The 13,293-nt window shown below is 46.0% G+C and overlaps 1 protein-coding gene across 9 annotated transcripts in view; it reads right to left on the reverse strand.

Moving 5' to 3' along the window:
• The window catches only part of WNK1 (WNK lysine deficient protein kinase 1), a 196,273-nt gene that overhangs the window by 44,956 nt on the left and 138,024 nt on the right, over positions 1-13,293 (reverse strand). For all 9 annotated transcript variants that reach the window (XM_063447699.1, XM_063447696.1, XM_063447692.1 and 6 more), the window contains one exon: positions 1,186-1,428. In XM_063447699.1, the coding sequence (XP_063303769.1) occupies positions 1,186-1,428 (243 nt within the window). The remainder of the gene's footprint in view (positions 1-1,185; positions 1,429-13,293) is intronic.

Raw genomic sequence — 13,293 nt, forward strand, 5'->3', positions numbered from 1 at the left:
CTCCTAAGTAAATAATCCCCCCTTGTCTAATTCTTTCTACCTTAGCAAATAGCTGTCTAATAAACCTATTGGGAGAGTGGTTGGGAGCATAGATATTGACAATGGTATATATCTGGTTATTAATTTCACATATAAGTATATGATACCTGCCTTCCTTATCTATTTCTTGATGGATCAATTTAAACGCAATCTTAGCTGAAATAAGAGTAGCAATTCCTCTTTTTTTATTTGACATAGAGGAGGTAAATCCTTTAAGAAATATATGGAACTGCACTCACTCCCATCAAGCAGAGCCAGGGTGCTTACTGTACCGGAACCAAACACCAGATTCCCAGAATTGATTAAACAAAAATAAAGGGGGTCCAGGCATTTTTAATGGAACCACAGCAACGTTTCGACCGTGAGGTCTTTGTTAACCAGGCATTCCTTGGTTCAATACAGGCACTTTTATTGGAACCACAGCAACGTTTCGACTGTGTAAGCTTGACAAAGACCTCACGGTCGAAACGTTGCTGTGGTTCCAATAAAAGTGCCTGTATTGAACCAAGGAGTGCCTGGACCCCCTTTATTTTTGTTTCATCAAATAGAAGAGGGAAAGACATGGGGGAAATCCTTATATTTAAACCATTGTTTATCGCCAGAACGCAAATGAGTTTCTTGAACTCCAAATATGTGCATAGACTCCTTTTTCAAAAAATTTTATAAAATTACTCTCTTAACATTTAAAGTAGCACACTTTATCATCAAGTTAGGAAAACTACTCTACTCAATCTCCAGAGACTCACCCTTGGAAACCTTCGTCCTTGCCGGAAATAAAATATTTGACAACTTACAACGAGCACATAAAACAAATAAACCCCAGGCCCAATCGCCAAAATGGGAGAATTTAGGAGATGCATCATCATGTTTTGAAGTAACAGATGTGCAACTTATAATAATCTGCTCAGTGATTAGATTGCGAGTCGCAAACAAAAGTGAAGGAAGGGGAGAAAGTAGGGGGAAAAAAATCAACTTTTTATTGGACCAAAAGCAGAAAATGATGAGTGATATGTTGTACTTGTGTAATTTTCAACCAGTACTATTCCAGATATAGAGATATATATATAAATAAATAATAATAATAATAAGTGCAATAGTGAACATAAAGTATTAGTTTAGTGTAAACAGAAATAAGAAAAAACATACATCCTGGACAGGCTGAGCTTGAGTGGCAGGCACCGGCTGGGGCAGAGAGGCCATGGGTTGTGGAGGCAGCCCTCCTTGAAGAAGCAAACTGCTATCCACATAAGGCTTTGTTAGGCTAGACAGGTGACCTGCCTGAGCTACACCTTCTGTACATCCTGGAGGAGAGACCACTGATGGAGGAAGGACAGAAGGAGGTAGACCTGAGTCTCCAGGGAATGAAGAGGGGTGTGGAGGTTGGAAGTTCTGTGGAGAGTAGAGGAAATACAGTTAATACAGAAATATTGAGGCAAATGTTTATCACATCCTTTGATTTTGAGTCTATACCTGGAATACTTTAAAACTTGTATTTTTATACATTAAAGGGACACTATAGTTACCTGAACAACTTCAGCTTAATGAGGTTGTTCAGGTGAGAACTATAGCTCCCTGCAGCCTCTCTCATGTAAACACTGTATTTTCTGAGAAAATACAGTGTTTACATTGAAAGCTAGGAACACCTCCAGTTGCAGTCACTCAGAGTGAACCAGAGGGACTTCGGAGTTGATGGAGGCATAATATGCCTCCATCCACTCAGATCTGCTGTGCACGAGCATCCTGTGATTCAGTATCTCCTCCCACTGCATGCAGACACTGAACTTTCCTCATAGAGATTCATTGATTTAATTCATCTCTATGAGGAGATGCTGATTGGCCAGGGCTGTGTTTGAATCATGTTGGCTCTGCCCCCTTGTCAGTCTCAGACAATCCTATGGGAAAGCACTATGAAAAAGACTAGTAATTTGTAGACTACACTAAACAACATATCTAATAAAATGTTAGCTGTGCAATTTTAATATAGTCCGTGTTTACCATCTAAACATTAAACCTAACTATATAAATATACACTCACAGTGTCATGGGGGGAAAAAAATAAAAAGTACACCTTTTAATTTTATGGTTTTACATATCATGACAATCATGTGTTCTTTGGCAGGTCTTAAAATTAGGTAAATACAATCTCAGATGAACAACACATGACATATTACACCGTGTCATGATTTAACAAAAATAAAACCAAAATGGAGAAAACCATGTGTGATACAAGAAATTTATTAGAACTACCTTTAGCAGCAATAACTTGATGTAATCATTTTCTGTAGGACCTCATCTCACATCATTATGGAGGAATTTTGGCCCACTCTTATTTAAAACATGCGTTCAGTTTATTAAGGCTTGCTGGCATTTGTTTATGCACAGCTCTCTTAGGGTCCCACCACAGCATTTCAACCGGGTTGAGGTCTGGCCTTTGACTGGGCCATTGCAGTTTGGAATCATTGTCCTGTTGCCTGACACAATTCTGGTCAAGCTTTAGCTGTCAGAATGATGGTCTCACATTTGACTCTAGAATACTTTGGTATACAGAGGAGTTCATGGATTACTCAATGACTGCAATGCTCCCAGGTCTTGTGGCTGCAAAACAAGCTGAAATCATCATCCCTCCACCATTGTACCTGACAGTTGGTATGAGGTATGTGCGGAGTTCCTACATTCAAAAAGGGTTCAAAATACTTACACGGAAATTATTGACCTGCGAGCTTAACTTCTGTGGCTGGGAAAGTACTAGAAAGGTTATTGAGGGATAATATTCAGGAATTCATTGAGAAGAACTTTATCAGCAAAAGTCCCTCAAGGTTCTGTTTTGGGACCCCTTCTATTTAACATGTTTATAAATGATCTTGAAAAAAGCATTGAAAGTCATGTTTCGGTGTTTGCAGATGACATACAACTCTAAAGTAATACAATGTGAGAAAGATATTACTTTGCTGCAGAGGGATTTAGATAGACTGGGGGACTGGGCACTAAAAAGGCAGATGAAATTTAACGTAGAAAAATGTAGTGGTGCACTTTGATGTAAAGAATGCACAAGCAACTTATTCTCCAAATAGAAGTTAAATAGGGATAACAACACACAAGAAGGATTTGGGAATTGTTATAGACCACAATCTAGGCAACAATGTGCAATGTCAACCAGCAGTGGCTAAGGCCAGTAAGGTATTGTCATTTATAAAAATGGTGCAAACTATAATTATTATAAGAGTGCTAAACATGGTAACAATATGGAATAAGAAAATAAGAAAAAAAAAAGTAGCTAAAACACATACAAACCTTCCCAAGTCTATCCAGCAAGCAATCCAGCAAGAGCAGCAGGGGGCGGAGCCTGTATGCAGACCTGATCAGACGCCATATTCCTGAGCTCCTCCTGAGTTACCCTCAATCCGTCTGATACAGACGAAAATAATACCAACCCAACTTGAAAACCCATAGAACCTGAACCAGCAAGTAGAGCTGAGTCGGCTGATGCCTTTTTTCCAGCCTCAGAGGCAACCTAAGCGGCGCCGCCGAGTTGAGGCCTACCGCCCGCTGACAGTCACAGACCTCGAGGCACTCCTGTGGAGAAACTTTGCAGACCACCCAGGAGCAAAGTCACTAACACACGATCCGGCAATGGGCCGCAGATCGCAGAAACCGGCCGCAGGGTCTAATAAAAGAGACATCGGGACCATGCTCCAACGGCCGGCACAACTCAAACCCCCTCCACCACCGGAGGAACCTCAGAGTGAGGCCGAAACTGGAGGTGGCACCAGCCCCTTCGACAACAGCGTCCCTACCCATAGACACCACAGATGAGACTGCTCCGACCACAAAAGGAGACCTGAAAATACTCCTTGCCAACATCCATAAACTACTGGAGGCGGACTCGGCAAAGCTCAAAACTGAGCTGCGAGAGGTTAGAGAAAAAATGGGAGCAGTTGAGGACCACGTAACAGACGCACACACCAAGATCAATGTGGTGCAGGACACAGTCCTCCAACTTCAACAAAACCAAAGAATCCTGATGGGAAAGCTCACAGTCATGGAGGAACATGGAGGTCAGCAGAGGAACTACCCCACTATGTGAGGCGCCTCCTTGCAACTATACTGCCCCCAGCTGTCGCCTGCAAAATGACTGCCGACATTATATACCTGGACAACCCACACGAAACCTAACATGAACCGAGATGTTATCCTGCGATGCCACACAGACCAGGACAAGATACAGGTCATGCAAGCCATAAAGGGCAAAACACTACTTACCTTCGAGGACTCCACCTTGTTATTCTTCCAGGACCTGACAAGGGCTACCCTGCTGTGGAGGAAATCCTGCGGACCCGTCACCACCCAATTACGATCGGCAGGCCTGCCATACAGGTGGGGGGCGGACAACTCCATTTTAGTCATGCGAGCTGGCACCATGCACGCCCTACATACCATGGACGAAGCCGTACCATTTCTCCAAAAACTGGGCCTACCCACCGTACCAGCAACACCGGAGCAACCTACAAGATCCTGGGACCCGACCACGGTTACACCCTTAGTACCGCGCTTCAGAGAAACACCGCCACCTGACCCGTAGGACACCAAGCTGAGCACTGGCACACCGCTACACTTATGGACAGCTGTGGCCCTTGATGATACAGATGGGACTTCGGACAACGAAATCCTGGACTGGTTCGAACCGACCTTTCTATTAAATGTTTTTTTACCGGTATTTATATCTTTATAAAAATGCACAGCATGACCCCCCCGCAAGGTAACCTCTATCCTTACTGCCTGATAGGGGGACGACAGACGAGGCTCCCTTACACAAACCCCAGTGCACGACAACCGAACAGCCACCTCTACTAGGACATCAGTCGGACCCCACACATCACCTGGCATCATTCCCCCCCCGCCCACCCCAGGTTAGGGGCAACATACCCACCCGCATCAGCACACACTAGCACAATCAGGACCGACACTCACCTAACGACCCGCACAGCACACCCACCAAGACCCAAACCGCGATGCGGGTGGATAATGTAATCAAGCCTGACCCCACACGTTCGTTCAGATCAATGACAGTTAGAATCGTTCCAATCATAGTGATACACCCTCATTGACTAACAAACTCCACACACCACAGAGCCACTGACTTAATGCCATACGCCCGTTGTCTTCAACGGCACTCTAAGTTCCTGACACCATGGCTGACCTGTGGGACTAACAATCTTGCTGAACAAACCCGATTATATAATAAAAATTGTGTTAATGGAAAGCACTGCATAGAGGAATCACGCCATGCACAGCATGGCAGGCATGCCACCAGTATTCAACTGTTCTCAACTTGTACTTGTATGATGTGCATTGCCTCACTTGTTCACAAAAATGTTATGCTATGCTTGAAAAGTGGTTTGCACCTGCCGTTGTAGCAGAGCAAACTTGCATGCTACTTAAACACTGACAAAATAAAGAATAATAAAAAAAAAAAGTCAGCGCTTAGTGGATCTGTCCCATATTTTCTGGGCTACCACAGTATTAGATTGTGAAGTCCGAGATCCAATATTGAGTTTTTAGTCTAGACCGTTAAATAACCCAAAAGTATTGGACTGCCGGACAAGTTATTTTACGTTCTTGCTTTTACCCATAAGTGTAATTTCCAAGTGAGAAGGGAGGTCGGCGTTCTTCCAGATTAGGAGCACTGAAAGCTTGTTTGTGTGCGCCGAGCAGTCTACATCTCCCTGCGACAGAATTGGTAGCATCTTGACTACCACTGGCTTTAATGTACTCTGTGTTTTTTTTTACTGGTTATTTGAAAACAAGCACCACAACTATTTCTAGTAAGAGTTCCTAGTTGGGGGTATTAAAGAGGTTCCAATAATTTTACAGTGTTACACTAGTTTGCTGTTTCCTTGTAATTTTAAAGATAAACCGGGAACGGATACAGAAGTGGACACAGTTTATGCAGCCTTGTATCCTTAATATGTTTGGGTTATTTAACCATTTAAACTAAACACATTATGGACAGATCCACTAAACGCTGACACTTATGTGTAAAAAAAAAAAAAAAAAAAAGGAAATGAAAATGGGCATTAATTCTCAGGATGAGAAAATAATTTTGCCTCTTTCTAAATCACTGGTAAGCCCATATCTTGAATATGTGCAATTTTAGGCACCTGTTCTAATGAAGGATATTATGGTACTAGAAAGTGCAGAGGCATGCTACAAAAGTAATAAAAGCTATGAAGCAAGGTTAACAGATTTAAACCTCTTAGAGTTTAGAAGAATTAAATTTGTAACTAAAAAAAGTTTTATTCCTACCCAGGGAAGAATTACAAACTGTCAGCTTCTCCCTTTAAGCTCTAAGAATAGGAATAAAAATAAATAAATAAAAAATAAATAAATAGAAAAGGTTTCTTTTAAAAGATCACACAATCCTTTTGTAACCTCCTCTCCATTAAGCTTAACAAGATCCTGAGTAAATAAAGATTTTCTTCTTGTTTTATAGCTTTCTAAATTCTAAGTCCATAGTCACTAGTGAAGAATTGTATTTATCTACAGCAGGAACCATAAGAAAAATGTTACATATATAGTAAAATCTTCATACCCCTGACCAGGACCGTTATAAGAAAATTACCTGATATTTCTCAATATCTGCTTAATACTGTATAGCAGCTAACAAAATAAATAGTAGACAATACACAAGATTAGATAAATACAGACATAAATACAGTGATTTTTAAAGCTTACAAAACCAGGGGTAAATACTACAGGGATTGCTTTTTTTATACGGTCATCAAAACTCTGCCTACATCCGTGTCAAAGACCCATTTGTAATTGGTGAGGACCAAAAGAGCAGAGACATAAATCTACAAGGTATTGTAGCTTATTCCTTTGTCGAGGCCAGATTGAAGGAATTCCAGAACATTTTTAGTCTAGGGATTTTGAATCTTTTCTTGTTTAATAATAGCCCAGGAAGAAAAGGCATCCCAAACTGTGGCCAAGGTGGAGCTGGTTTTAAAATGGGTATCAACCACTGCCGAGGAGAAACTCTGGTCTTTAAACATTTCCCTTTCAATCTCCCTGCCTTTGGGTTCAGGGAAGATGGATCTGGGTGAAATACAGGAGCCTGATAAAGGAGGGATTGGATTTTTAAAAGATCACATTGAGGTTCCATGCAGCGGCTCAGAGAAAGGGGAAGCCACACTCTTCGAGGCCAATATGGAGCTATCAGTATGATAGAAACTCGTTCCTGCCATAACCTTCTCAGAAGACAGAAGAGTAGGGGAGCGGGTGAAAATGCATATCCCAGGTTGAATTGCATCTCTTCCTAGAGCCTGGGTATTGAGATTTCTTGAGAAGAAACTGGACTTTTCTGTTGTGGGTTGCTTTGAGATACACCAGACGAATACCCCGTTTCTCCTCTCATCTGGAAGACCTTGTCAGACAGGCAACATTCTCCTGGGTCTACCTCCGCTGAGAAAATCCACCATTGTGTTTTGTTTTTATGGCAGATGAATTGCTATCAGACCCAAAAGGTGCCCAATGCCGCAGGCGTTTGGTCAAACTCATGATCTTGTGACTTTGGGTTCCTCCTTTATGATTGATATATGACACCACAGTGGCATTGTCTGTTCTGATTTTAACCCATTTGAGTAGAAGCTGATGTTGGAAATGCTTTAGGGCTCTGATGTCAGCCAGTAGTTACAGAAGACTGGAAGAGATGTATTTTTCAAATGTCCATTTCCCTACTACTCCAGTGACCAACATCCATAATTAACGATAGGATCTGATCTTGGTTCATTAAATATTCAACCTGGAGGTCATTTGAATGCCACAGAGATCTCTAAACGAGATATAATTGTTTGAAGTGTTAAAAGGGGTGAAACATGAGAAACAGGCCAAACCAGCAACATATCTGACCAATACTTGAAAGTATGTGCAGTTCAGAATCACAAAGGATGGAAGCAGTCTGTTGGGGGACCAAAGTAAATGAGAAATAAAGGAGTCCTCTATGCCAACCCACGACAGGAACCCAGTTCTGACCCCCCTCCAAAAAAAATTAAAACTAAATAACTAAAACAAAAAAGGGATTGTGGAAATAATGCAGCTTTATCAACCCCTGGCCCTCTGAGACCTGTATAAAAGTATCCGTCGGTACTTTTTTTTATATATATTTCTTAGCAGGTAAAAATGTATTTAAATAAAAGTTAAAAATCTTTCAATTGGGAATGTGGAAGGGAAAATGTAATGTATAAAGAGAGGAATACGAGTTTAGGAAACACCATAATGTTTTACATGCCTGGCATGAATTGTCATATTGTCTTCATTGCACCAAATACTGTTATACTAGTCCCCAAACATGTCGTAAATTCACAATAGTCAGAGAAGAGATAGCTGAAAAAAAATCCTACACAGCAAATAATGCAAATACTGGGGAAAAAAAATACAATCCCTTTAATCAAATTTGTACTTCGTTTTAAGTAATGTAAAATGTAATGCTAAAGCTTGGGTATTAACTTTGTGATATGAAACCAAGCTATAATGGGACAATACGTTTTGTAGATTGGGATGGTTAAGTCAATAACAGAAACATATCAGCAAAAACTACAATTTTATTAAAGACACGGAGGCTCATATTATGCATAACTCTTTCTTTATTTCCTCAGCAGCAAAGATAGAGGAATATAAATATTGTCAAAAAATGAAAGAAAAACTGTATAGGCATAACGGGTAGCCAATCACATGGTAGAGGAAGTGGCTATATAAGTCCTGTGTCTCCCACAATCCCCCTCTTTCTTTGCTGCTTCCTCAGACAGATAAGTGTTTTTTGTTTCTCTCTGACTCACATTTGATGATCGTTTATTTGTATGATATTTCATTGTATACTATTTATGGTTGTTCAGTTTTACCTGTTACCACTAGCGTTCCCCCTGGGACCCCTTAGTGCTTTTCCCCCCTACCCGGGGATTTCTATAACCTGCTTTTCTCTCCTCCTCGTGCTCCCGCACGACTCCCGGCTCTGCGCTTTTGCCGCAACCGCTCTGTTGTCGGCCGCGGCTGCGCACGCATCCCTCCCCGCTCGCGGGCGGGCTCGGCGGATCGGGTGCACGGGCCCCTTCCCCCCGCCGGGTGCCCGGTCGCGTGCGCCTTCCCTCACGTGCGGCGGCCATCTTGGGCGGACCTCGATCCTTCCCCTTTGCTGCTGTGCGGTCACCTTTGCTTTGCCGGGTCCCCTGGGAACGCTAGACGGTCTGTGTGTTTCGCTTTCTGTGGGTTACTCAACCCTTTGCTCTCCTTCATCCACCTTAGTGTCATTTAGCAGTCTATTTTCTTTAATTGCCCACTGCAGCTTTACATCATGCAGGATAGGGAGGATGGGCCTGCGGGTCCCCCTGGGGACTTCCACTCAGACAGTGCTGAGGGTGCTATAGCCTCCCAGGAGTTTCAGGCCATGCTGGAAGCCACTATGGCCTCCTCCATTCAGAAGGCTATTGCCTCGGCCATGGGAGCTGTTACTACTTCTTTTTCACAATCAATGCACTCCCTGGTTTTGCCTGCTCTGGCCTCCCCCGCCCCTACGGGCGTGGGGTCCCCCTCCCCTGCTCAGACTGTGCCTGGAGCCCGTAAGGCAAAGGCCAAGTCCAAACACGTCGGCTCCCACTCCTCGATGCAGGTTCTACCTGCCATGACTGACACGCTTGAGGCGGTCACAGATGGCGCGCACCCCACGCGCAAAAGAGCCCCTGGCCGGGCTAAAAAGGCTAGATTATGGAAACGGGCTAGAGCCCTTGATGATGGGTCGGATACCGACCGGAGTGTGGAGGAGGAATCCGACTATATGGAGTATGACTCCTTTGGTGATGATGATGTATCTGGCGAGGATTTGCCCCTTACGGGCGTTAACCCATCAGAGTCCTCCGCCAAGGCCCGGGGTCCAGTTGTAGGCCCCTCCGGGGATGACAACACTATTCTTGATCCTCAGGGTAACCCCCTGTTCGACCCAGACGACCTACGTCACCCCCGGTCCGCTGAATGGGTCCCCCCGGATCATATTGCCCAGTATGTGGCCAAACGTATCCGCACACCCCTTTCCAAAGAAGGCCGCAATAAGCTGCGGGCCGAATGCCCTCGCCCTTCTCTCCCGGGCGCTGCGGGTAAAACACCAGATATTGACCCACAGATTGCCCAGTTCCTGGGTAAGTCGGGCTGGAAGCCCAAAAAGGGTCTTGACAATTCCCTGAAGGGATGCCAGGACAAGATCCTGGACACACTGGGGCCCCTCTCGAAGCTCTATGAGCTTCTGGATACTGCTAAAACTGGGGATTCAGTTTTGGACGTGGACGTGGCCATTGGTTGGGTCCAACGGGCCATATGCTTGCTGGGGAACGCCAATACGGCGATATCTACGGAAAGACGTAAGGCGATATTATTAAAAATCGACCCTAAACTGGCCACTATGACTGTGGCGGAGCCTGACCCGACAGAAGAGGGTTTACTGTTTGGTACCTCCTTCGTTAAAGACATGGGGTCGTATGTCAAGACCTTCACGGCGATTGACAAGGCGCAGGCGAGCATGAAATGTGTGTTCGCGCCTAAGGTTTTTGGAGGGGCCGGGCGTAGCAGGAACCGTCCACCCGGCCGGGGTTTCCGAGGCGCATTTCGCGCTACCAGAGGTTCCTTTTTTCCCTCCCGGGGATTTCAAGACCAAAGAACCCCTCCCTTCTTCCCAGCCAGAGGTCGAGCTTGGGGCTCCAGATACCCCCGCAGCGGTGCCACCAGCAGACGTCCTTACGGTGAGTACCCTTTCTTTCCCTCCCGTTCAGGTAGCGGGGAGGCTGGCCTTATTTTACCGAGAGTGGGCGAAGCTCACCTCGGATGCTTGGGTTCTGCAGTGTGTATGGGGGTATCGCCTAGATTTTGTTTCAGTGCCTGTCCAGTTTTATTCCCCCAGAGAACTGTCCCTTCCACGGGAACAAGACGAGATGATCTCCGCGGAGGTCGGAGAGATGCTCTCCAAGGGCGCTATAGAGGAACTGCCGTTCGCCGCCAAGGGCTTTACGAGCAATCTGTTCCTAGTGCCCAGGAAAGGAGGCGGAGTTCGCCCTGTAATAAACCTTCGTCCCCTCAACGCCTTCCTGCGTTACCAACACTTCCAGATGGAAGGTATACACTGCCTCAGGGACCTTCTGCGCCAGTCGGACTGGCTTGCCAAACTAGACCTGAAGGACGCTTACTTCACGGTCCCCATTGCTCTAGAATTCAGAGATTATCTCCATTTCACATGGCACGGGCGGCGTTTCACCTGCCTGCCTTTCGGTCTCTCTTCGGCCCCCTGGTGCTTCACCAAGCTTCTGAAGCCTGTGGTGGCGTTCCTCCGTACCCGAGGGGTTCGCCTCATTGTTTACCTGGACGACATTCTGATTTTGTCCCAATCGAAGGAGGATCTCCTTCTACACCTGGAATGGACTACCACCCTGCTACAGAAGTTGGGTTTTCTGATCAACTGGGACAAATCGGTCCTGGATCCCGCCCAGTCCATAGAGTTCCTGGGGTTCAGAGTGGACTCCGTCCAACAGTTCCTGTTTCTACCGAGTTCCAAGGTGAAGGCCATTCAGAAGGAGATTCGAAGAGCTCTGCGTGTCGCAGACTTGTCCATCAGACAGCTGGCGAGAATAATTGGCCTTCTCGCGGCCTCTATTCAGGCGATCTTCCCGGGCCCACTACACTACCGGGCCCTCCAGCGACTCAAAGGGTCACACCTTCGGTCAGGTCACTCCTACGAGTCTCGGATACGCTTGGACGCAGAGTCCAGAGACGAGCTGGTGTGGTGGTTAGCACACATGGAGGCGTGGAATGGGAGAGCCATCTTCGGCTCCATCCCGGACGTGGTGATCGAATCGGATGCCAGCTTGCACGGCTGGGGTGCTCGTTGTGGCGACGTTTCCACAGGAGGCAGATGGTCCGACGTGGAGAAATCGTTGCACATCAACTGCCTGGAACTCCTGGCTGGGGCTTTCGCGATCCGCAGCCTTACCCCAGGACGGGCGAATTGCTGCGTTCTCCTCAAGATGGACAACGTATCAGCGGTCCGCTACATAAACCACCTGGGGGGTACGAAGTCCAAGATGTTGGCAATTCTGGCGAAAGATTTCTGGCAATTCTGCCTCTTCAACAATGTTTCGGTAACAGCGGAACACATTCCGGGACTAGACAATTCGGGAGCGGATTGGAATTCCAGACACTTAAGAGACTCTGGAGATTGGCGTCTACACACTTCGGTGTTCCAGAGCCTGGACATGTTGTGGGGAAAGTTTCAGATGGATCTGTTCGCATCTCGACTGAACACTCAACTGCCGAAGTTCTTTAGCTGGAGGCCGGATCTGGCAGCGGTGGCGACCGATGCCTTCCTTCAAGAATGGCCACGGGGTCTGCTATACGCATTCCCTCCATTCAACATGATAGCGCGCACGATCTCGAAACTGGTTCGCCACGACTGTCGTGTAGCGCTAATCACCCCGCTTTGGAGATCTTGACCATGGTTTCCCCGCTTGATGGAGTTGTCGATCGATTATCCTCGGTTGATTCCAATCTTCCAGGACCTCCTTCTAGACCCGGATGGGAACCCACACGGGCTAGTATTACAACACCAGCTACCCCTGATAGCGTGGTTCCTTTCAGGGGACCTTGGATTGTCCCAGACGTTCCGCAGACAACTCTCCTACTCCTCGATAATGCCTGGGCCCCAGGCACACGAACTGCCTATCGAACTTCATGGAGATCGTGGTCTGGTTGGTGCATGGAACGGGCAGTGGATCCCGTATCTGCCCCTTTGCCTTTGATCCTGGAATTCCTCACGTCCCTGTTTGACTCAGGCAAGGCGTACCGCACGATTAACCTCTCCCGCTCGGCTATCTCGGCCGGACACAGGGGTTTGGATGGTTCCCCTGTCGGCAGGCATCCTTTTGTATGTCGTCTTCTCAAGGGTATCCACCTTGCTCGTCCTCCTCGGCCTCGCTTCTCTGCCTTTTGGGACGTTAACATGATGTTGCAGTTCCTCTCCTCATGGTACCCTAATCAGGAGCTGACTTTGAAACGACTGTCATCCAAGTTGGTGATGTTACTCTGTTTGATCTCTTGCAAGAGGGTCTCTGACGTCAGGGCCATGGATTGGGACGCCATTGCATTCACCCCAGAAGGTGTTACTTTTGATATATCCAGGAGGACTAAATCTGCATCCAAGTCTTTTTCGTATCCCAGGTTTCCTGGCTG

This window comes from Pelobates fuscus, chromosome 3 (assembly GCF_036172605.1).
Source record: "Pelobates fuscus isolate aPelFus1 chromosome 3, aPelFus1.pri, whole genome shotgun sequence".
NCBI classification, from domain to species: domain Eukaryota; kingdom Metazoa; phylum Chordata; class Amphibia; order Anura; family Pelobatidae; genus Pelobates; species Pelobates fuscus.